Here is a 24,909-nt window from a genome sequence, read left to right as displayed (position 1 = left end):
GTTACAGCGTAATGTTACCATTTTGTGGTCTAATTAAGTGTTGCCCATTAATTAACGACCAATTAAGCTAAGCTAGTAATGTCGGCCAACTGCTAACGTTAGCTATTAAGCGACAGTAGTTGCACTGCTGCTATCAGTTGCTAGCTGCTTGATGGTGACTATTGCTAGCTAACATTAAACATCTCTCAGTGTTGCTGTTAAAGCCGCGTAGCCAAGTCACGTTATTATTATCAGAGCAACGTTTAAATGTATTTGGCGTTATTTAAAATATTGAATGGACGCAACGTTAGCTCGGTTTACGTTAACGTAACTCCACTCCTAGTATTCAAATAAACTGCCCCACTGACGTCAGCCTGTATCTTACGTCGACGTCACTGCAAAATAGCCAGTGACGTAAAACTCGGTCCGACTCTACACAAAACAGGTCTTTAAGTTACTTTCTCCGGTTGAACGTGTCAGTAACAAACGGGGCGGCGGAAGTTATTAAGAGTGCGGCGGCGGCGGCTCGTCGTCGTGGACCGAGAGAAGCGGATTGCCGTGAAGTAACGAGGCGCCGCGCGGCCGCTTCGACGTTACAGGCAGCGGAGCGCCGACCTGCTGCAGTTGTGCGAGGGCGCCGCTGGGTGAATCGCTCTCTCTGCTCCGCTTCTGTCTCCGCGGCTCCCTTTTTTTCCCAAAGAAAAGAAGAGGAGAACCAGGTCCGGCGGAGGAGGGCCGCCGCCATTACACCGGGAGAGCTTTGCAGAAACGCCACTTTCACACACGCGATCTTCTCGCGGATTGATCGGGACGCGCCGAGTCTTCTGATGCAGTAGAGACGCATTTCACGAAGACAGCCGCGGCGATCGCACGGAAGCAGCGTTGTCTCGTGTGCGCAACCCGGCCCAGCGTTATGTGAGCACAACAATGGACAGAATAATTATAGAAAAAAGCAGCGTGCCGAAGCGAGAAGAAGACGACTGAGCAGAATTCTTTTTTTGTGCACCTTAAAATCCCCCCGGCAGAAAATCCTTTTGCAAGAACCGACATTTGATTCTGTCATTTGTGAAATGTATTTTCTCCCCCCTCCCTCCCCTAGTGTTTAATTGCAACAAAAACTCTGACGCTAAACGAGCGAATCCAGGCACAACCTCCCTCCCCTCTCCCCTCTCGGCATAAGTTGTATCATCCTCCGTATTTATCCCGTGAATCATCGAGACGACCGGCGCCACATCGTGCGGCTCCGCTGCTTGTGCACATCAGGCGGCGCGAGGGCTGCGGCAAGCGGCGGCCTGACAGATGCGAGAGGAGAGAGCGGAGAAACGCGACGGTATGTATGCTCCGTGCCCCGTGCTCTTATGCGCTACCCCCCCCCCCCCAACCACACCACCCTCCTTATGGTGTCTCGCCGTGGAGCGCTACGCCCCGGACACTTGGGTGGATGCGTCGTCGTTGAACGTGTTCGCTGTGCAGAAGGCAGGCTGGCTCAGATTCGGGCTCTGCGATTTCATTATGCAGACTGCGGGCCGCCTGGCGTGGTTCGGCCCCTCGCTCTCTCTCTCTCCGTGCACCCTAAAGCCCGCTTTAAACTCTTAATCCTCTGCCCAGCACACATGCTGTACCGTTATTACACCGCAACTAAGCAGGGTTATGTAAACCCAGATTGCTTGAAAGTGCGCTTTAGTTGCAACTGCGACGTGACTCCGACGGAGAGGAGGAGCGGTGCTGCTGCTGCTGCTTTTTATCCCAACTTGTCTGTTCGGGTTTAGGGTGTCAGGCCCAGCTCGGCTGAGCCCGTGGATGCTGCTGACCCTGCCGGCGGCGTGGTCCCTTCATGTGACGGGATGTGCACTTCGATGCAAAGCCTGTAATTCCAGTTGTCATGATGGTCTGACTCCAGGGAATCCCGTTACACATAAAGGAAATCGTACAATTGGTCCCCTTTGTAGAAAGGAGGAGCCGGCTTTAAGGCGATGTCTGAATTGCGACAGTGCTTTTATAATGGAAGGTGTCAATCAATGCTATAATGATTATAGCAGGCCCGTTGAGAGTCCTAAGGATCGAGAAAGGTCAGCGTTATTCTGCATTTGTATCCGGCTCTTTGTTAATAAGTTCTTATTGTACACAGTTTTGTCTGCAGAGATTGTCTGATTTCTACAGTTTCGTTTAAGTTAAAGGACTGAGGTGGTTACACCAGAGTCACTCTCATGCTTGTCCACCAACTCACTGATGTCAGCTGACATTGCCATTTAAACCGCACCACTCCCAACGGGTTTTGTCCTCGGATCAATGTATTGATTTTGACCCTGGTTTGATATTGAGATGAGTGAACTGTGGCTTTGATTCATCAATTAGTTATGATCGAAGTAAGCTCGTTTGGAAACAATTTGTATTACGCTTATGATAATTATATTCAAAAATTAATATTTGAGCAAAAATGTGAACTGGTCCAGATTTTCACATGTGAATATCTCTGGTTTCCTCAAATATTCTACGATGGTAATCACAATCCTTTTGGACGGTTTGGTGGTTGGATATAATGCACTAAACTACAGAATTTGTTAGCTATAACTGAGTATACAGTGATAAAATGTATGCAGTGGCTTCACATATATCACAGGTAATTTTGATTATTAATTGAAACTTGATGGACGTAATTGGAGCCCAGTAAATCGTTGAATTCAGAATAAACGAGCCAATATTACTTAGTCTTTATCATTATACCACGTTCACCATTAACATGGTCAATTCCTTCATTATCATTTGGTATAAAATTAAAATCGGCACAAGCTGGAATGAGATGTGCCTCTGTAAGTCCTTTGTCATTGTCATGTTGAGTTATTATTAGAGATCACTTAATTATTTAGAAGGAAAGGGGGGGAAAAAAGTATTTTGCAAGTTGACAGACATTTGCAACGTCAATCTGGAACATTTCATCACATAAAGCATTCTGTTTTAACAATGTGTTTTATTTTATGTGAATTGCCTGATATGTCATACGGTTAAGAGGACACATTGTTTCATTCTGTTGCTCAGTTTGTCTGATTTCTTTTTTGTTATTTTGTTTTTTTGACAGGATCTAATTCCTATAAGGACGGAATGAAAGCAGCCTCGGCTCATATCACCGCACTTATTAAAACGAAAGCCCAGCAGAAGAAAGTGAAATCTGATCTCCTCCTGTGGATCAGTGACTTTATGGACAAACATTCAAGTGAATTCCTTTCATACAGTGCCAGTTTACGGCAGGATGAACATTAGCAGGCCATGATGGCAAAAAAACAAGATGTCCGATCGCCCATTTACAACCTCATTGTAGTGGGTCTGTCGGGAACAGAGAAAGAGAAAGGCCAATGTGGGGTCGGCAAGTCCTGCTTCTGTAATCGGTACGTGCGACCTAGTGCGGATGATTTCTACCTGGATCACACGTCAGTCTTGAGCACCAGTGACTTTGGCGGTAGAGTGGTTAATAATGACCACTTTCTGTTCTGGGGGGAGGTGTCCCGGCTTCTGGAGGAGGGGCCTGAGTGCAGGATGCATGTTGTGGAGCAAACTGAGTTCATTGATGACCAGACATTTCAGCCACACCGTAGCACCGCTATGCAGCCCTATATCAAACGGGCCGCAGCCACCAAGCTGGCTTCAGCGGAGAAGCTCATGTACTTCTGTACCGATCAGCTGGGCTTGGAGCAAGACTTTGAGCAGAAACAAATGCCCGAGGGCAAGCTGCAGGTCGATGGATTCCTGCTTTGTGTCGATGTCAGCCGGGGCATGAACCGCAACTTTGATGACCAGCTGAAATTTGTCACAAACCTGTATGGTCAGCTTAGCAAGACCAAGAAGCCCATTGTGCTGGTCCTCACCAAATGCGATGAAGGAGTTGAACGCTACATCAAAGATGCACATACCTTCGCCATCACAAAAAAGAGTCTGCCAGTAGTGGAGACGTCTGCGCGCTCAAATATAAATGTGGACCTTGCCTTCCTCACTTTGGTTCAACTCATTGATAAGAGCAGGGGCAAGCCCAAGATCATTCTTTACTTTGAGGCCTTGAAGCTCCAGAGTCAGCAGATCGCTTCTGCCAAGGATCGCTACGAATGGCTAATCAACCGCATAGTAAAGAATCATAATGAAACCTGGTTAAACACCAGTCGACGCATGAACACCTCCCCAGAGTACAAAGAATATGTCTTCTTGGAGGGAACGGCTAAATGCAAGAAGCTTTTTCAACAGCATGTCTACCGTCTGAAGCAGGAGCACATTGAGAGACGCCGCAGAACATACTTAATTACTCTGCCTTTAGCGCTTAGCTCCTTGGTGCCTGACCTGGATGAGATAGATCAGCTAAGCTGGTCTGGGGTACAGAAGGTCCTCGAGTCCAAGCAACACTTTGCCCACTGGTTTGTTGTTCTGGAGGATTCACCATGGGAGGATACATCTCACATTGATAACATGGAAGATGAGCGAATCCCCTCAGACCTGCTGGAGACTGCCGAAGCGGAGGACATATTTAATGCCCACCTGGAACACCTGCGTAATGAGTGCAGACGGGCGGAGATGAGGCTCGAGTTCAAACACAAGTTATCCTGCTCTCCCTTTGTAACACCCGGTAGGCCCTGGGAGGAGGCCCGCAGCTTCATCATGAACGAAGAGTTCTACCAGTGGCTTGAAGAGCCAGAGTACTTGGACCTGTACAACCGCCATCAGAAGGAGATCATCGACCGCGCTAAAGAAGACTTCCAGGAGCTCTTACTGGAGTACTCCGAGCTTTTTTATGAGCTTGAGGTGGATGCCAAGCCAAGCAAGGAGAAGATGGGGGCTATTCAAGAGGTTTTGGGGGAGGAACAGCGGTTCAAGGCGCTACAAAAGCTTCCAGCCGAAAGAGATGCTCTGGTATTGAAGCATATCCACTTTGTCTATCACCCGACCAAGGAGACCTGCCCGAACAGTCCAAACTGTGGGGACTCTAAGATTGAACAAATGCTAGTTTCACGTTTCCCCACGTGTTACCCCTTTTTTGACGTGAAGGCTCATTTTGGGGACACCAAGGCTGATAGAATTAACCTTGTCATTCTAGGTAAGGATGGACTGGCCAGAGAATTTTCAAATGAGATCAGGGCCCTGTGCACGAATGACGACTGGTATGTACTGGACGGGAAGATGTACGAGTTGACGCTGCGGCCCATTGAGGGAAATGTGCGTCTTCCGATCAATTCCTTCCACACCCCTACTTTTACCCCCCACGGATGTCTGTGTCTGTATAACTCAAAAGAGTCCCTCTCCTATGTGATAGAAAGCCTTGAGCGACTACGGGAATCAACTCTTGGCCGAAGGGACAGCCTGCTGGCACAGCTGCCAACATCCCTGCTTTTAGTCACTAAACGAGGCGTAGGATCGTATGTGGATATAGGTGGAGAAACGGCCTTAAACCTAATTACACAGGGTCAGCAGGTTGCAAGGAGGCTACAGTGTAGCTTTTTAGACCCGGCCTCCCCTGGAGTGGGCTACGGCCATAATGTCAATGAGACTCAAATCAACCAGGTGCTGAGGAGCCTTCTAGATATCAGGAGGAGTGTGTCCTTCAGTAGCAACTCCCCTCCCCTCCTCCCTGAGCCTCCAGGTCTCCGAGACTCCCCTCATCAGCCGGCCCCAGAGGCTGACCTTCGCATCGTCATGTGCCTGATGTGTGGGGATAACTACGACGTTGAGCAGCTCCTGTCTCCTTTCTTAATGCATCAGCACTGCAGGCCCATGTCCAATAGCGGCACATCTGTACTACTGGAGCAGACGGTTGGAGGACACAAGATCGCTATAGAGCTCTCTCTGCTCTCATACCACGCGTCTTTCACGCTGCGGAAGAGCAGGTTAGTGCACGGCTACATTGCTGTGTACTCGGTCTCCCGAAAGGCCTCCCTGGAAACCCTGTGTGCATTCTTGTGTGAGGTCCCGGATATCATCCCGCTTCAGCTGTTGGCAGTGGGAGATAGCCAGGCGGAGCTCACTGACAGCGACTATGCCGGTGAACAGCTGATCCAAGGGGAGGAGCTGGCCCATGAGATTGAGGGTCGTTTCAACAGTGTGGTTTGTGGATCCGGGGGCGTGGTGGGAGGCCTGCACAGGATAGAAATGTTCCATGCCTTTCTGATGGAGGTGATTGAGAAACGCAACATTGTGGAGGCCACGCACATGTACGACAATGTCGCAGAAGCGTGCACGGGTGAAAACGTGTACTCCCCCCGCTGCAGTTCTCCCAGTCCTGTCACCATGTTCCTGGATTCGGAGGATGATGTCGAGCCATCGCCACCCTACTACGACGGCACACTCACTTCTCATAGCGGGAGCTTCAACCTGCCCGACTTGGATTCCAGTGACATTTCTGTCATCTCCGATATCAGAGACTTTGAGAACAAGCTCAACAACAAAGTGCCCCCCCAAGCGAGAGTCAAACCGGGTGTCACGTTCGACTTCCGGAAGGTGAGCCGTAACCCGTATATGGACACACTGGGCCACCGTCGCTCCCTGCCCTCGGCTGTTACCTGGGTTCCCGGTGGGGACGTGGGCTACGATCCCTCAGACTACGCCGAACCCATTGACGCAGTTTCAAAACCTCGCCCTAGCAACGAAGAGATCATCTACTCTGTCCCGCACGACAGCACTCAAGGCAAAATCATCACCATCCGCAACTCCAACAGGATGCACTCCAACGGAAATGGCTCGGACAGCGAAGCGGACAGCAGCTCTCTGGAGCGGAGGAGGAAGTTCTCGGCAGCGGGGGTGAAGCCCCGGCTCTACCGCGACCGCTCCAAGCGGCTCGGCAAGTTCAGCAGCTTCCGCACGAGCTTCATAGGCAGCGACGACGAGATGGGAGCACTTCTGAAGTCCAAGGAGGAGGACTTTGGGACTCTGAAAGGCGAAAGCCTTGTTGAGGAGATTGAGGACCCCAAAAAGAGGAACATTCTGAAAAGCCTGCGACGAACAGCCAAGGTGTGTATTACTTCACCGCTTTCAAAATGTATATGTACTTGTTTGTTATACAGAGATTGCTGCTAATCTGTGCATTACTTGTTATGGATTTGTTTTAGCTCATTGGTTGCTGGATGGAGAACTTCAGATTTAGTTAAAAATCTACTAAAGCAATAGTATCAACATAATTGTTTTATGTTTCATATTCCTCGTGTCTTTATGTCTTCACAGAAATCAAGACCAAAGCCTCGCCCGGCCATTCCCAAGCCTGTGGAGAGCAGTTACTTTGGGGTCCCCCTAGTGAATGTGGTATCCCCAGACAGACCCATCCCGCTCTTCATCGAAAAGTGTGTCCGCTTCATTGAGACCACAGGTACGTTGTTTTATCCAGTTATACTTTTATAAAATGCATGTTACTGATTAGTCACCTAAAAGAATTGCACCTGTGCAACTGACGGTCCTTGGATGTGACAGTAAAGCTGTCTGCATCTGTATTGCCGTGTCTGTTTTCACTGGGGCTAATGAAGTGTTTGTGCTTTGCTCGTTTCCCACTGTGCCCCCCCCCCACGTCTCACCCCCCCCCCCCCCCCCCCTCTTCCTCTGCTGCGCCTCTTTGTTTCTCAGGCCTAAATACCGAGGGGTTGTACCGCGTTAGTGGCAACAAGTCGGAGATGGAAAGCATGCAGAGGCAGTTTGAACAGGGTGAGCTGATCATCAAACCAGCTGTTTGATGTGTAATTATGTGGCTGCCTAATGAAAACATAAACAGAGCGTTACTGATGGAAAGTGACATGCAAGTTATTGTTCAGTCCCGATGACAGCTATGGGCTTATTGTCTCTGATCCCTATAACTCTCTCTTTCTCCTTGTTTTAGACCACGGATTAGACCTGGTAGAGAAAGACTTCTCCATAAACACTGTGGCTGGAGCCCTCAAAAGCTTCTTCTCTGAACTGCCTGAGCCTCTGGTGCCTTGTGCTCTGCAGGTGGACCTATTGGACGCTTTCAGTAAGCAAACACTGCTGGGCTGGGAGGGTTCTCACAAAAAAAAAAAGATTATTTCTTTAGCAGGGGAAGAAGGTAGGGAAGGTTTTGGCTGACCTGTTTTGCACCCTCCAGAGTTCCAGAGGATAATTTTCATTGTAGTGTATAAAGCCGTCTTCATTTCGATGGTAACTTCTCTCTCCGTACGTGCAGAAATTAATGACCGCGAACAGAGGCTATACACCATGAAGGATGTCCTAAGGAGGTTCCCCAGGGAGAATTATGAGGTCTTCAGATACGTAGTGAGCCACTTATACAAGTAAGTTCCCCGTCCACTGTTTAAATCACGTGGTTGCTTCTCAGTGGGAGACACCCATCTGCTTCTTTTGTTTCGGCAGCGCGTGATGAGAGCTAATAATATGTTGTCTGTTTGTCCGTGTTCTTCTCAGGGTGAGCCAGCTGAACAGGTTGAACTTGATGACCAGCGAAAACTTGTCCATCTGCTTCTGGCCCACCCTCATGAGGCCAGACTTCACTACCATGGATGCCCTGACTGCCACGCGCACCTACCAGACAATCATCGAAAGCTTCATCCACCAGTGTGCGTTTTTCTTCTATAACCAGCCCCTCCTGGAGTCCCCCACCGGCCTCGCGGGCCTCCCCGCCTCGCCCACCACCACCCTCAGCGGGAGCTCTGCCTACTCTTGTTACCGCTCCTCTCCCCCGCACACCACCGCACACTTCAGCCCCCTGCAGCAGTCCCCGCCCACCACCCCCCAGTCTCCCCTCCAGTCCCTGCTCCCTCCCCTCCACCAGCACCCCCACTCCCACCATTCCCCCGCCGAACAAGAGACACTGTGAGAGGCAGTGAAACCACGTGTGCCCATGATGATGCTGGACTTTATCACCAACACACATACACACACACACACAACAAACCTGTGCACACTATGTCTTCGACAACCGAGCTTATGAAAAGAGGAGATAGGAAGTGTATGAGGGACTTCCCTAACCTGCCATCTTTACCCACACGTATGTGCGTCAGCGCAGCGTACCGTGATCTTCCTCTGCCCTCTGAGCCCCTCATCGCCTATAATTTAAGGGTTTCAGGTTTGAGGAGGAGGACAGAGGTCGCTGTCCCGGCAAGCTTCTGTTCCGGCCACCATTTATCCTACACTATCAAGAAATAGAAATCTCTACGCCAAGCTGGAAGAACTGATTTGTGGACACCATATTTTTTATCTGTGTATGAAAGTATTTGTTTTTTTTCCCTCATGAAAGTACTGCCACTGGATTTTTAGACTGTTTCTCTATAGGTTCTTTGGGCAGCATTCTGCTCATTTTTTACCTGAGCAGTAAGCATGGGATGGGGAGGGGATGGGGGGGGGGGGTACACATCCAGGGATGCACTTTAATGATCACTGTTGTTTTTCCCCTCAAAAGGGTTTTTATTTTATTTTGTTGACATACTGTTTTATTGCGTGTTCTTCATTTCACAGCGCAAACAGCCATACCCATTGCCTTTACAGAGCTCTGGCAGATCAAACTTTGTTTACATCAAACTTGTTTTTGTATTCAACTTATCTGAAGCACTTTTTGATAGTGTAGTGTAAAATCTGAAGAAATGCCGCATTGATTAATTGGCCATATTATGTGTCCAGTGGCTGATTGTGGAATCAGTGCAGGCTTTGGGGAAAAGATCCTTTTGTAAAAACTTGTGTTCCGCGTTGATCCGGACGTACCATTCCTGGTTCATGAGTCTGAACCTAAACGTTTTCCTCATTCATCCAGCCGAGTGGAAATGACTTTTCTTTTAGACGTGAGCCTCTTGGTCGATCAGAGAGGATGTTTAGGGACGATTGGTTGAATTAGACCTATATAATATCAGAGAAAACTTTGCCTGCCATCAGTCAAGTGAAGGAGACATTTTTGAATGTGTAACGTAATCACACCATAACACAACTCTGCATTGCCACCTGCTGTCAAATGAAACCCAACGCTTGGTACCTGATAGGGTGCTGGACGAGTGGCCGTGCCTGTCAATCAACCACCAGGCTCCCCGTCTTCATCCAATATTAAGGGCCTTTGACTCTGGAAGGTTTAGCATCTTCAGCGCATTGTTACTGCTATTCCCGGTGTACAACACAACGACCAGTAGAAGTAAAATGTTTGTGCGTGTGACACATTCCGGAAGCGCCGCTGGCCGTTTACCTGCTCTAGTGAATCAGTTTTGTGCAGGTCCTCGCTTTTCATGTAAAACAATCAGCTGATTTTCAGTGGCAGCGCTGTAGAAGAAGACCTGGTTTTACAAATCACACGACAGGGAGGACTGTCGCGTGTTACGATGGACCGCTGCAGGTTGAAGTCGTGGATGATTTGAAGCTCCGTTCTTTGTTCTCGGTCGATGGACAGACACGTTAGATCTTGGGTTGTTGTCGTATTTGGGATCGCACCCTTCTGGTACTTCATTTTATGTGTTTGTCCGATTTAACTGAATGCTTTTTCAAACGGCTCACGGCTGCAGGCTGTAACGTTGAGACCGACACGAAACCGACCAAGCAACTGTCCCACTATAATACAATTCCCGGGAGTATATAATCTTACCACATCACTTGACTTCTGACACAACCGTGGCAAATCTACCGTTCAATGAGGAAAAAAGTGGGTGCATACTACTCTATAATGGTTGTTTATTTGTATGTTGGGGAACACCACCCGTTAGTCAATGGTAGAAAACCTTTCTAGTGTGTATTTCAATGATTGAAAGTCCATTTTTACAATTTTTGTGAATGGTTCAAGGCCACTTAAGTTTAGTGCATGATTACATTTTTTTTTTAAACCACACCAGGGGAAAAGGATGAAAGCCTTTCCTTGTTTTAAAACATGAAATTAGTATGTGAACAAAACAAATACTAAAGTGAAATAGCTGAAACATGAAAGTTTATGTAGTGTACACCAAGATCAAACCCTGGAATTTATCTGACTGAGAAGTGTTTGAAGATGAAGGCCTTATGTGAACTGTATAATAGTTAATAAATTAAATTGTAAAATTGTCCTCAGCTTTCTGGTGGTGCCTATATTTGTGTTTTCCATTCACCACAGCGTACAAGCCTCAGGGTTGGAATGAAATTGGAATTTATTTAGTTAAGATTTGATTTTCCGCTTCTAATTCATGAAGCCACACAATACCAGTTGAGAGATTTGATTCAAGAATATCAACCATATCGTTTTGATGGTTAAAACGTTGATGGTTATCTGAATCAGAATCAGGAATCATTTATTGCCATAATATGTCAGACATACAAGATATTTGACTTGGCGGTTGGTGCGTAACAGCAGACAGTACGACAATGGATGACAAGACAACAGTGCACGAGCAATAAAATAAAAAATAATGCTATGGGTTAGTAGTATAAGGCGGATGTGCAAGAGCTCATCTCTGGTGAAAGAGCTCCAGGAATTGCAACAGGAAACATAATTAACAAGAAAAACAACAAAAAACGAAGAGCATCGTCTGCGCCATCTTGGATCTTAGCCTGGCTGCTGTCACCTGACAAAATATTAGGCCACTATTATTATTTTCAATTAGGAATAATGGACAGTGGTTTAAAACAACAATGCGTGCTGGCTGCTGCTCTAGCTAAATTATAGCGCTCTCAATAAAGCAACATTCTAATGAAGAAGCTTAACTCTAAACAACATACACAAAAGGCTGATAGACCGCTGAAGTATTCAGGCAGTGGGGCAGGTGACACTGATAAACATCAATTATTCACAGCATATTAGTCATGATTGAATGCACTCTTTTGGTAGAACACAGCATCTGTTGACCTGTGTGGAAGGGGGAGACGTTCTAATGTTATGACGCCATCTTGTGGCTGCACAGCTGCACAGCTGCTGTCACACCGTAGGGCCACGTGTCGCATCTCCCAACTCAGTGTGGGTTTTCATGTGACTATAAGGTGACATGACTCCATCAGTTATGTACCTCCACCTCGTCAGAACGACTAGGTTTGTTCGTTGGCTGGTGAGCGTTTTGTGTTCTGTTGCATAAATGAGATCACTGGTGCCCCGAATCTGGAGAAAGGGGATCTTCATAGTGATTTGGGTTCGCCTTACTCATCTGTAACCACTTCCTACAGTGTGTTGACCCCCGATGTGCCCGACATATTTCATATCATAAAGTCATCTCTTGTGCCATTCAGAGGAATGGGAGCTTGGCATTAGTTCAAACATATGATATATGAATTAGGGGATAGTATAAGTGTTGATGGTCTTTTTTTATCTTCTTATGTTTACTATAATTATGAATTAAAGAAATTTCCATGCTCTGTTTGTAAACTATGTAGTTGGAGAGAGATGACAGTCGGCAAGCTGCTGAGATGTTTAAGTGTGATGTTTCCTAACAATACGAAACACATTTGACTGAATGACTAATGTCCCTTTAATTGCAGTGTAAAGCTTATTCAATTATTTACTTGATATTGTCATATCAAAAAGAGTTTTTCTAAACTGAATGTGCTATCCTTTGTGAATTATAATCATAATTTACAATATTGTTCAATTTATTAATTACATTTACAGATCACAATCATGTCTCGTTTTAACATCAACACGTTTGATAATTCTTTTGATTTTTCTCTGGTTCTGTTAATGTCGACCTGCTACAGGTCACTCCAGTCATACTTCATCCAAGTTAAAACACCCTTTGAGGGGATTTCTGTCTCTGTTGTACTTCTCCCGTCTGGTCTCCTCTAGTTTCCGCTGGTCTGGTCTCGTCCTGCCAGCGTGAGAACTGCTTCATTTGTCCAAACATTTTCAGAAGATATGCAAAGAAAACCTGTGGACAATGACAGGGGCCGTGACGTATGAAAGATAGCTTTATTGCACAAGGTGTTAGAATGATCTTTTTAGTTTTTCTTTTCTTTTCATAGAAAATGTACTTTTGAACACAAGCAATTGCTATAACAAGCAACTCAAACAAATGTTTGGGATACCCTCAACATTTCTTTTTTTGTTTTTTTTGTTGTTTTTTAGATTTTCATACATTTTTTCCTTCAGTTTTTCCCTTTTAGCAAGCATGCAATGATTTTTTGAGGATGAACAAAATACAAAATAATGATAATAAAAAAGTAAATAGGACAAATGACAACAGCAAAAGACCTTTAAAAAAAGAATAAAAATTCAACAAATTAGTATCAAAAACATGAAGGGAAAGAAAAATGTTTTTTGCCCATTTCAGAAGTAAAATATTTTATTTTTGATACTATTTCAATTTTTGAAATTGGGGCATTCAACCCTGATGTGTCCCCTGATTTATTCTGACGAAAATAGCTCTTCATACAAAACTGTGTTTTTATGTACAAGACTTAATCTATAAACAACACTGTCAAAGGTAGAGATGATGTATCTAGCATGTTCCAGGTGGTGAATTTTTACTTTACTTTATCTGAACGGGGGATAAGGACGGGAGCCATTCAGGTTTACAGGCTGACTCCAGTCCAGTGTATACACAACAGTAGTTTGTGTGACCAAAAGAGCTGCGAGTCCCTGATTTCACTTGGCTGAACTGGTTTTAGCCACTGTTCACATACCTCACTACCAAAGAGTTGACAAAATTGCAAACAAATTGAAAGGAATATCATGAATCAAAATCAATGGACCGACAGGTACTCCCTCCCCTCAACAAACAAACAAATAAAGTACATGGATAAATAAATATAAACCACAAAACGCTGTCATGGAGACATTCCAAAAGGTTCTTGTGTGAATGTACATCAGAGCAAAATGGAGGGGTATGAGGATAAACAAAGCAGGGCATATACAGTAATTCAGACAGGGCAACAACAAAGATATCAATCGAGTGAACATTATAGAATTTTCAAAATTGAACTCCCTGACATATAACATCGCTCAACATTATATTATTTTACTTCATTCACATCATGACTGGGATTCTTTCAGCTACTTGTACGTTGTACGTACCTCTGGAAAGCGAAGCTCGGCTGGGTGACACCAAGGCAGGCTGGGAAGTTGGTCGGATGTGTTACTGAAGCCTTCATTCTGTATCGGGACTCATGTCAGCAACCGCTCTCCCAGCAAAAAAACGAATTATCTGTTTAGTTCGTTTACCAACCACTCAGGCATTCGGAAAAGCTCAATTGCGTCAAAGAGCCTGTTTTTGATCAAATAATACGACAGAAGGCTTTCCTACCATGATTGTTTCCGCCGAACACGCGTACACAGCAAAGCAGGCTTTTAAACCTGTGAGGGTTTTATTTATTCACCCAGCCAGGAAGTGAAACTAAAACTACGTATATCTGGCTTTTCCCATCTCAACATGTCCATTCTCTGTCCACACACGAGCAAAACACTCTTCTGTTAGTCCGTCTACATACAGCAACATACAGAACATCCCATATATATACTAAACTTTCTTTAGTCCAACCGTTTTCTTTTTTTTAAATTTGGGTTGAGCGATTGTCTCATTCTTAAATTTTTGACATTAACATTAAATTGCTGTATATACTACTACACTCTTGTAGTACATACAATTTATACTTTGACATAAATTCACTTAAATGTCAATAATATACCTACATAGAAATATATATGTAAATTCTTTATAATACCAAATATTCTCTATTTGTAATGTGAGAACTTATAGCTGGTTCATTTGGGTTGTCATGATTTGTTTGGAAAGTTAGACACTGTTCAGCTTGAGAGAGATGTGTGGAGAATATTAATGCAGTAGACATGTCATCCTTCTTGAAAGTGAACCTGAAATATTTCTTTTGGAATCACAATTAAGAGAAAATCTGCCAATATCTATTTGGGACTTTAAGAGACACACAGAGGGTGAAAGATACAGTAAGAATAGGGAACTTAACCGGAAGTCCTGCAAATCGACAATAATACTCACACTATGGAGGACAGTATGTGTGTGCATATGAGAGACGGGATGGCCACGCAGCTTCTTACTGGCTATCGCAGTCTTCATCATCATAAACAAAGAGCTTTTAGCTCCCCAATTATTGTCAATATTCCCAAATGACCACGGAATCAATTCCTGTTATTTTGCTGTGCTTCTCCGAGAAGACTGAGCGAAGCGTAGCACCAGCCGGCTGGAAATGTTAGTTGGAGTTAGTAATTATTTTATAGAGTCCCGGGTGAACATGAAAAGCAGGGTTAGCCGGGTCTCTGACCCGGGACAACATCTTTCCCGGAGGAAAATCAGAACGCCGGGCAGTTCACCATTAGTTGGCTTTAGAGAAAGACGGTTGCATGCCCTTTCCCGGCCCCAGACTGAGGAGCGCCAGAGTGGGGCTGGCTCAGGAGTGTGACAGCAAACGGGAGTCCGTGCGGGAGGACGCACTACACCAGCGTGTACGACTTGGAGTAGGCCCCCACGCTCTGTTTCTGCAGCCTCCCCAGCGCGGAGGAGCTGCTCTCCAGCAGCGAGTCTCTGGAGCCCCCCACCTTGTTACTGCTGGTGGGGTTGCTGCCGGTGCTGGAAGTGGACGCCGTCGCTGCGGCGTTGGAGCTGGGCATGGTGAGGGTCCTTTGGGGCAAGGTGGCGGTGCCCGAGCTTGCGCCCAAGCTGGCCAGCCCAGAATGGCCCAGCGTCAGGACCTGCTGCTTGGCAGGGTCTAGAGTCTTGTGGCGGCCCTGGGTGTGATACGCCCGCTGCGTCAGGCTGCGGATCGAGGCTTCCCGCGGTGGCACAGCTGGGCACGGGTCATGCAGCTCCCCTTGCTTTCGGAAGAACGGGTCCGTCTTCATGTACAGGGGCAGGTTACAGAATTCACCTGAGGGAGGCGAGAAAGGAGTCGGGACAAGACCATACAGTGAGGTTTTGAGTGTCTTTTCCAGTGATGAAATTAATTTTCTGTCTGTCTCACAACACTGCAAATTATGGATCATTGATGTGAAAGTTTGGGGTTTACCTATTTATCTGCAGTATCGTGTTGTGTAATGAACACCTTTCTTTATTGTCTCAGCATTCCCACATAAATTCCCAGAGAACCCAAGCCATCCCTATTAAGTTAATATATATATATATTGTTGGTATTTTCTTTGTATTGTCAATTCTTAAAATAGAGGGAAGAGATCCCCTGACAAATACCCAGAATGGTCTCTGTCAATAAAATTCCCTGTTCCCTGTTAGGAGAAAAAGCAGGTATCACGCATCTTTTTACACTTACTTTTGTTAGCACGGTGGGGAATGGGCACGGCCACATTTTTACCGCGGTCATAGTCCTGCGGTTTGGGCGGCGAGGCAGTGAAGCGGCAGATGCCTGGTTCAGACGGCGTGCTGAGGGAGGTCATGCTGTCTGCCGGGTCATTGGTACCTGTGGTCATCTGGTCAGACGAGCTATCGGAGATGAAACACTCTGTAATGGTGAACTTGGCGTGCTGCAGATGCTCCTCCAGCTTGGCGTGTTCGTAGGCCCTCGCCAGCTCCTCATAGGTGGAGGAGGCGCTCTCTGTCGAAACCATGCTGTTCCGACCCTTATCTGAAAAAACACACCAAAAATCATGTACATTTAATATAATTGTTGCTGATCATTTTTACTGAGATGGTTTGACTTATTAAAAAAACATTTTCTAGTTTAGTTTCTGTTTTGAAAAGGATAACTTTCGGAGCCACTGAAGATTTCAGTCTGTTTTATAGAAAGCTTTATGTTTATGCTGTCTGCATTTTGGGGAGCGGGCATTCTATGTATAGTTGTGTTAATGCGTAATCTTAATTAATATAATTTTGCCAACTACTTGTCTCATTCTCTGAGGCAAAAAGCAATACATTTTCCCCATTCATTGATTTGGTCATTTGAGGATGCATGTTATGATTTATATACTGTTTATCTGCTGCTGCATTTGATTAGACTTTGATCTTGAATCTCTTAAAAGATCTCATAAAATATCTGCTATTTGATTTAACAGTACAACAGCAGTACATCCATGTGGAAGTATCGTCGTGTCAGAGCGACTCTCTGGGATTAACCCACCTGTGTCTTGTGACAGGCTGGCGCTGTAGCTGTCACTCTCAGTGGCGGTGATGCCGTGGGAGCCCATCGTCCGCCAGTCGGAGGTCAGAGTTCGCGCTGAAGCAGTTGACTGGCTCTGACTCGGTCTGCTTAGTGTCCACTGGCTGGAATATCTGTTCCTGGAGCTGTGGGCTGATTTTATGCTCTTCCTGGACACGGGGTCTGAGAGAGGTCACATTGATCAAAGAACAGCTTGTAGTACAAATACTCTGTATCCATATATTGATTGTCAGGACAACTGCATGCTGTCTTTTATCTTTGAAGTGCTATTCAATAAGAGATTGAAGCTTCCACCTGGATTTAGCTGCTTTATCTCATGTTCTGTCACCGTAATAGTGTATAATCTTGATTTACAAAAAAAACAAAAACTCACTTGTGCCTGGGCGGATGTCTGACATGTCAATCAAAGGCCCTGAGTTTTGGATAAGGGCTTGGTGGTGCAGAGACACGCCTGTGCAGAAGTTCTGGGGATTCACTGATTGGCTGAACTCAGTGTCTGTCACTGGTACCGCTGCCTTGTCCTCCCCTGTGGCAAGCAAAAGATGAGGAGATACAACTACATGTTAGATGTATCAGAGAAGGTACTAGAACATGCGTGATACAGTGATACATTAATTCATGCTGTTGTTAAGTGCAGCCACATGCCTATCTGTTTGATGCCTTCCTTGTCCTCAATGAGCAGCTGAACACGTGGGATGTCAATGTGCAGCCTGGGTCCTTGAGGAGGCCCTTTCACTGGAGTGTCTATACTGCGATTGTTCTTGCTGCACACACACACACAGGAAAGAACACATTTGGTTTTCCAAAGATGTGTGAAAACACCGTAGGCATAAAAACTATGCACGTAAAAGTTGTTTCTTACCTGATAAGCATCTCTGCGAGGCTCTTAGCATCTACAAAAAAACAATATCTTATTCAGATTATATTTGCACATTCACTCTTTGTTACATTGAACACGTAGACACAATGGTACTGATCTCTCTGTGAACTCTCGCTTTCTTTCTCCCTCACCTCTCAGACGTTTAAGCCTCTTCTCTTTGCGTTTCTTGCGGATAATGAAGAGCAAAGCAACGCCCAGGGTCACAAGGATGACGGGGGAGCCGATGGAGAACAGCTTCTTCACGTCATCCCCTTCTCCACGAGCTGATTTAATGGGAGGGATTGTACCTGTGGAGAGTGCAAAAATGTTTAAGTGAAGGAAAATGCAGTGCATGTGGCGCTCAAACTACGAGACGCGGGATGCACTTACTGCCATCATAGTCCGTTGTGGCAAACTGGGAGCTCTGGTTGCCACACCCAGCACTGTTGCATGCCTTCATCTTGAGTTCGTACCAGGTGGCCTCACGCAGCTCACTGAGGAAGAGCTGAGTGGTGGAGTTGGCCTTGAGGCTCTGCCAGGCCCAGGTGCCTTTGGGCCTGAAGTCCAGCATCATGTCAGTGATGGGGCAGCCGCCGCTAGTCCAGCCCTGCAGGTTGAGTCCTGCATGGGTGGAGTTGATGTGGGTGAGCAGTGGCTGGTCCTTGTTGAACACTGGTTCTGTGGAGAGGAGTGGCAGACGCAGAACAACAGGAGGTTAGAAAGGAATGAAATATAGTGTGGCTTTACTTATTGGTGTTATTGATGGCAAATACAACGTAAGAAGAACACTGTCCTTAAAGCTGCTGTTATAGATTTGGGTTTTATTTGTACATTTTAGTTAAATACAAGATCTATGTTATAGGCATCTGTTTGCATCATTGATGTGTAATGTTTGCATGTACAGGACCGGCGTTTTTATACAATTCTATATCACAGCAACACCATTCTGTCTTTCCCATGCAGTTATTCAAAGGTTTTGGAGAAATATTTGAGTACTACAAAAACAGGCAAATCATTTCCTGTGCATAGTTGGTGCACAAACTATGTGACAAAAATAAACATTTTGAATTATTGTGTTCTGCGAGGGTCCGAAATGTGTCTGTTCTATCTGTTCACTTGTCTCCTACTTCTTCTATGTCAACAAAATGTTTCGCTTCCGCCCCTCACCTCTTCCATGTGTCTTAGCCTCGATGATCTCGCTGATGCGCCCTGAGCCCACGCTGTTCTTGGCAGCCAACTTGACCTTGTACCAGGTTCCACAGCGCAGATTGTCCAGCCTGAAGGAGCGCTCGCTTGAGCTGATGAACACATCCCTCCATTCCTCCGTGTTATCCACAGAATACTGCAGCACAAATCCTGCAGAATCACACGGGACGTAAATCCAAGAAATTAAAGACTGAGAGAATCATTGCTGCTGACATTACATCTGTTGGACACCAGGGGGCAACAATAAGCTACAATCAGCCAGCCCGCTAATTGCACAGAAACATTGTTTACCTCATTATTTGCAGATTTAGGAGCTGGCAAGAGGGTGAAGCCCATTGAAAAAAAAGATGTTGCCATGAGACAGCTGCAAAGAGGGCAGGTGTTTCAAAAAAGGACTTACCCCTGATGGAGCTTCCCCCGTTGTCCCCAGGGATCCAGGCCAGGGTGATTGAGGAGGTGGAGGTAGTGGAGACGGTCAGGCGAGGCTGATCGGGGGGAACTGGATGCACACACAGAGACAGGGACTCAACAAGAGAGCAGAAACGTCCCAAAGGAAAGCCGTCGTTCACTGGAGTTCTTCATCTTTGCTGCTTCTGAGTCCTTCATCTTGGCTGCTTTCTCATACCTTGGACCACCAGGTTGACAATGATGGTGTCGAAGCCCAGCGTGTTGGTCGCAGTGCAGGTGTAGTATCCAGAATCCTCCGCTTTGACTGACCGTAGCACCAGCGTGCCGTTGGATAAGATCTGACGTTGACTGTCAGCTGTCACCGGAATGGCAGAGTCCTCACTGAAGAAGTAAAGACATGTTACAGATCTTAATCTCATTGTAGAAGTAAACCATTTCTCTGTCACATGCAGCAGTCTCTGTCTGTGTGAGTCATGATGCTAACATATACGGGGTGTATGATGAGCACCAACCTGTCTTTGGTCCATTTTATTGTGGGGGCGGGTTCCCCCACTGAACTGCAGGGCAGACGCACTTCCTTCTTCCAGGGTGTGGTCACCGTTCCCCCAAAGGACAGGATCTTAGCTGGGACTGCACACGGCAAACATAAAGTAAGGAATCTTGGACGCACAAAGGACGAACAATACGCCGAGATAAAACAAAAACTGCCTCAACATCTCTCTCACAAAATGTCTTTCTTTGTACTTTCAGATGTCTAACTGCACGTCTCGGCGGAACGAGTTGCCCATTCATCTTGTGGGGGGAAAGGCCTTGACTCACTTCTGAGGGAATGAAAAGCTGCAGCGTGGGGTTTTAGTGTAGCCCCTCCTCTAACCTCTTAGTTTAGGTTCATCTTTTCTCCATAGATCCTCCTCTCTATTGATTCTCGCCTGCCACTTATCTCCCCAAGGGTCATTTTACTGGGTAGGCCCTGTTCATCACCACATAATTAACAACAGCGTTTCTTGCAACATAGACACTACTTAATCAATACTATGGCTGTCAATCCATAAGAGAGAGAACACGGAGGGAGAGGGATGAAAGTGATTCGTGTGCAGGAGATGATGCCGCTATTTCATAGCCATCTTTATAGCGCTCGTCCTCATAATCTTTACAGAAATCTCTTTGCCCCTCCTCCCCACTACAACCTCCGCCGGAGGACCCACCTTTCCCAGCAGGCTCCACTGTGACCTTTGAGCTGATGTTGCCGCGGCCGGCAGTTGTCACAGCTGCAGACCAGATGTGGTATTGTTTACCGCGGGTGAGGTGTGTGATACGGTAGAAGAGCATCTCTGGGTTGGCCTCGTACTCACTGGGCGCCTGGGACAGAGGGCGTGCAATGTCGCGTTAGCAGGGTATGATCAGACGGTGACACGACACGGTTCGTGGCTGCTCTCATACTTTGAAAATGTTTTTCGCAGGCGTCAGTTTAAAAAGATCAAACAATCAGCACAGAGTTTGCCTTCTTATAAGCATATAAGCAATAACCCAGCTGACATATATTTGGCACAGTGTTTTAAATTACAGATTCGACAGAACGTTCAATACAAACACAGAAGAGTAAACTGAGATTTCATGGGAGGGTTAGGGTTTAGGGTATGAATGCTATATTGACAGAGATCCATTATTGTACTTTCATGACGATTCCTTTTCTATTTCCATATAATATTTCGTCCTAAATGCTCTCCTTTTTCTAAACAATAAATGGTGCTCATTTAATGATAGATTTTTTTTTCTTTTGGTTATTGTGGTAATAACCAAACAGGTTATTACCACATATTACCAAATAACAAACAAATAACCCTAACCCACATCAAGTTTAATGTTTTGCGAAAGTAACAGAAGGATGTTAAGTGCGGTGCTAAACAGTATTAATAAACGTGGTAATTACGTTTAACGTTTTGTGAATTGTAACAGTACTTCAAGACTGTGGCAATTAAGTATTAGTTAAAACTAAAAATGTAAAATTAATACAAACACATAACACAGGCATACATTTTCCCAGTTAATATAGTTCTTTTGAATAGAACAACCCTTTTACACAAATTAAATGATATCACCTCAAATAGACAGGGAAATTTTATTTTTGGCCTCGATGGTAAATTAAGCTACATGCTCCTGTTTTTCCAACAAACACATCTTTGAGAAAATATTCACACATATAATGCACCTGCAGGTACAAAAACACACAAAAGCCATCACGCGCACAAAAACGCTGTTCTCTCTAAAGTCGATTGTCTGTTTTATTTCTTTAATCGGTTCTATCTCTTAGAGTTCATCTCCTGTTCTTTCACCATTTGCTTTCCCCTCTTTCCTTCTATCCCCCTCTGTGTAGCTCAGCGAACAGCAGAGGATGGAGGGACAGAGGGAGGAGGGAGGAATTGTGTGTGTGCGTGCGTGCGTGTGTGTGTGTGTGTGTGTGTGTGTGTGTGTGTGTAGGGGGTTCGTTCGAACATTCCTTCAGCAGAGCGGCGGTGTTGTGGTGATCCAGGGAGTGATACAGGGAGATAATGAAAAGACGGACAAAAGCACTCTCATCTCGATGTGACTGATACCCTCCTCTGCTCCTCCCTTCTTCCTAGCCCGTCTCTCACTCTCTCCCTCTCCCTTCATCCCTCTCTTTTTCTCTCAATTCCCCCCTCAGTCTCTCCCCACCTCTAATGGTGTTTCTCTTTCTCTCTCTCAACCTCCTTCCCCCCTCCCTTCCTCCCTCTCACCTCCCTGCCAATGCTCATTTGCATGGCACTCATGCACAGAGAGAGGGAGGAGTATTTGTGAATAATAAGAAAGTGAGATTCTACCCTGATATCAGATTTCACTGTGTGCTGGTGTTTGTGTGCACGTGATCTAACCAAAACAGAAACGCCGCACACAGGTGTAAAAATAGAAAATGTTAAAATGGGATGTCTGCGTGTATGTGAGTGTCTCCGATGCGGCATTGTGCATGTGTGAGCTTGTTCCCTGCTTCATTTGCATATCTACGTCTCATCAGGTTGCCAAGACAACCTCATCTGTTCATCTGGGAGGGCAGGAAATAAAGCGATGGTGCAAACACAATGAAAGAGAGACACTCGCAAGGAGATTTCACACACACACACACACACACACAGACAGACACGCACACAGACACGCACCTACAGGTTAAATTAGTAATAGTAGATCAAAATGAATTAGATCTCTATCAAATTGACAAATTCCTTGCCCCTGAATCCCTTTAAAAACTTTCCACAGGCCCCACATATGGGTCCCTCACACGGAGGCGCAGAGGGAGGACTTACCGGCTGCCCGGACCCTGGACTGGAGCAGTAGATGGTGTACTTGCGGATAACACCGTTCGGTTTGTGTGGAGGCAACCAGGACACAACCACACTACTCGGAGAGGAGGGAACTGCCTTGATGCCGGCAGGTGGACCAGGAACTACAGAAAACACACGCAAACATTAGCAAAGCGGGAACGGCTTGTGTGTTTGTGTGTGTGTGTGTGTGCATGCACATGCTTGGTGTTAAAGTGAGCAGGATCGTTTGCAGATTGCCAGCCTTATCCCGCATTAAGCCGCTCTGGGAGGACTTGGAAGAACTCCCTTTTGGGTGGACGGGACGGTGACATATGTTCATTCAGACATTGGTCAGCAGTCCTGACTCTGTGACACCCAGCTTTCTCTTAACGCTCAGACCCACAAACAGATTAGACAATAGCGCCTGATCCCCTGCGAGCCACTTAAGCCCGACACCGGACACCACGTAATGCGCTCATCACCATCCAAAGGCGATAGAAGGCTTTAAAATGGATGCACACTTCACCAAAACACATAAAGACAAAGGATGTTGAAGAAGGCATTTGTCGCGTTGGCCTTACAGTACGGGGTTCACGGTGTCAAGCCTATTCAATCGCCACCATAAATATGGCTGGCGCTTGACAGTGGGCCTCATCTGGGGTCTACAGAAAGCAGCCACCGCATTGTAAGACCCGGCCCTCTAAATCGTGCCCCCTTGTTCCTTTTTTCCTTTTACGCGGGGCCCCCTGATGCCGTCATTCAACCAGTCCATGCTGCCGGGACTCCTTCATTCTGCACATTACATGAGCAGGGATAAAAACTTTAGGGAAAGGATGGATGTTGCAAGGGAGGTTTTGAAAGAGGGAGGCGGGGATGAAAGAATAGGGAGAAGGATATGTACAGATCCTGGGGGACTGATGATGGTGGTGGTGGTGGTGTTGGGGAGGAGCAGAGGAGGCAGCCATCATTATCATAACTGGACCTCCATGTCAAAGTAGGAGTGCCAGTAGGAGGAGGGAGAAGGTAGGGGGGTAAATCCCATCTGGTGCCCAAAATCTGCCCGGGACTCCAGACAGACATACAGGCAGTCTGCTGCACGGCCCGAGTGATGACAAGAAAACGAGGCACAAAGGGGCTAAGCCAAAATCCCCACCTACATGAAGATATTATGCACCGCAGTGCCAATCAGAGGAGGATGTTTTACAGTGAAGGGCTATTACATTACCCCGAATACAAAGATAATTCAGTCCGAGCAGCCTTATTGAAATCGGCCGAGAAATGACATTACCACTGCGTCTTACGGTTCATTCGTTTTGTCGGATAAGAACGGCCTGTGCGATCGCCTTCCTATCTTTCCATCTTCAACCCCCAGGCCCCTCCTCCTCTCCCTCCACTATGAAGAGACATGGATCTGGCTGTAATCCCGCCTCCAATGGTGTAAGCAGAAAATTAATTCTCTCTAATCCAAGAGGAGTTAATCCCTATGCCTATGGCAAGAGGGCTGGTGAAAGGGACGTGGGCCTGGGCTGATGGCTGACTCCCGGATGCTGTACGCTTCCAAGGGAGCGCCCCTCCCCTCCCCCTAGTGTCTCCCCCAGCCCTGAGCCGTGGACCCAAAGCCTCTTAATTCTCATTAGTACTGCTAATGGAGCTTCCTGGCATAAATGAGCTTTTGACATGGGTTTGAGATAGAGCGTTTTTTTTTAACATATCCCCCTCCCATTAACCCGGCCCCCCCTTTGCCTCTCACCCCATGCACTGTGCATCGTTCAAGCATTGCTGTATTTCCCCGTACAGAAATATATTGAATATACAACTTTTTCTTTTGTTTTGCGTGTCTGTCTGCATGTATATACTCACGGTCCTCGCGGGTTTGGATGTACAGAACGTTGCTGCGGACCCCGTCTCCAGCCTGTGTGAAGGCAAGCACCTGAACGCTGTAGTTGGTGAACTTCTCGAGCCCTCGCAGCTCGACCTGTTCACGTGTGGTGGTGATATTCTGCATCTCTCCCCATTCTGAGGAGAGCAGGACACAAAGAGGGTTGAGAGTATAGACAACCAACTCTGATCTTTGACAAAAAACAGCTCTATACTATGACCTTGCTTTGCCAAATATGTTTTGGTGGAAATATGATGACTGCCTGGAGAATGAGG

The 24,909-nt window shown here is 46.3% G+C and overlaps 2 protein-coding genes across 4 annotated transcripts in view; one reads left to right on the top strand and one right to left on the bottom strand.

The window, feature by feature from the left end:
* Positions 1-323: 323 nt before the first annotated feature.
* arhgap35b (Rho GTPase activating protein 35b) lies at positions 324-10,976 on the top strand. Of its 2 annotated transcripts, none has more exons than XM_040182708.2 (7): positions 324-1,309; positions 3,056-6,960; positions 7,171-7,312; positions 7,564-7,641; positions 7,814-7,945; positions 8,135-8,240; positions 8,371-10,976. In XM_040182708.2, the coding sequence occupies exons 2-7, from the start codon at positions 3,244-3,246 to the stop codon at positions 8,780-8,782; spliced, it is 4,587 nt and encodes a 1,528-aa protein (XP_040038642.2). In that variant the 5' UTR covers positions 324-1,309; positions 3,056-3,243; the 3' UTR covers positions 8,783-10,976. The 2 variants fall into 2 exon arrangements, with proteins under 2 accessions (XP_040038642.2, XP_077961234.1); XM_078105108.1 differs by having other exon boundaries at positions 388-623.
* Positions 10,977-12,783: 1,807 nt separating this feature from the next.
* LOC120822787 (cell adhesion molecule DSCAML1) overlaps positions 12,784-24,909 on the bottom strand; it is a 47,344-nt gene continuing 35,218 nt past the window's right edge. For both annotated transcript variants that reach the window (XM_078105107.1, XM_040182705.2), the window contains exons 19-33: positions 24,616-24,771; positions 22,759-22,898; positions 20,647-20,800; positions 19,954-20,071; positions 19,659-19,822; positions 19,434-19,532; positions 18,995-19,183; positions 18,218-18,505; positions 17,980-18,135; positions 17,831-17,861; positions 17,614-17,732; positions 17,342-17,494; positions 16,930-17,130; positions 16,126-16,437; positions 12,784-15,729 (exon numbers count right to left, since the gene is read on the bottom strand). In XM_078105107.1, coding sequence (XP_077961233.1) covers positions 15,296-15,729; positions 16,126-16,437; positions 16,930-17,130; positions 17,342-17,494; positions 17,614-17,732; positions 17,831-17,861; positions 17,980-18,135; positions 18,218-18,505; positions 18,995-19,183; positions 19,434-19,532; positions 19,659-19,822; positions 19,954-20,071; positions 20,647-20,800; positions 22,759-22,898; positions 24,616-24,771 — 2,714 coding nt within the window. In that variant the 3' untranslated portion in view covers positions 12,784-15,295. The remainder of the gene's footprint in view (positions 15,730-16,125; positions 16,438-16,929; positions 17,131-17,341; positions 17,495-17,613; positions 17,733-17,830; positions 17,862-17,979; positions 18,136-18,217; positions 18,506-18,994; positions 19,184-19,433; positions 19,533-19,658; positions 19,823-19,953; positions 20,072-20,646; positions 20,801-22,758; positions 22,899-24,615; positions 24,772-24,909) is intronic.

This window comes from Gasterosteus aculeatus, chromosome 7 (assembly GCF_964276395.1).
Source record: "Gasterosteus aculeatus chromosome 7, fGasAcu3.hap1.1, whole genome shotgun sequence".
NCBI classification, from domain to species: domain Eukaryota; kingdom Metazoa; phylum Chordata; class Actinopteri; order Perciformes; family Gasterosteidae; genus Gasterosteus; species Gasterosteus aculeatus.
The sequence above is the reverse complement of the archived record's forward strand: the minus strand, read 5'-3'. Positions and strand labels throughout refer to the sequence as shown.

Bases quoted from the DNA above. Each gene is read 5' to 3' on its own strand.
- arhgap35b (XM_040182708.2), top strand. From the start codon at position 3,244: ATGATGGCAAAAAAACAAGATGTCCGATCGCCCATTTACAACCTCATT. The intron at 6,961-7,170 runs GTGTGTATTACT...ATGTCTTCACAG, and splicing joins GCCTGCGACGAACAGCCAAG to AAATCAAGACCAAAGCCTCG. The intron at 7,313-7,563 runs GTACGTTGTTTT...TTTGTTTCTCAG, and splicing joins CCGCTTCATTGAGACCACAG to GCCTAAATACCGAGGGGTTG.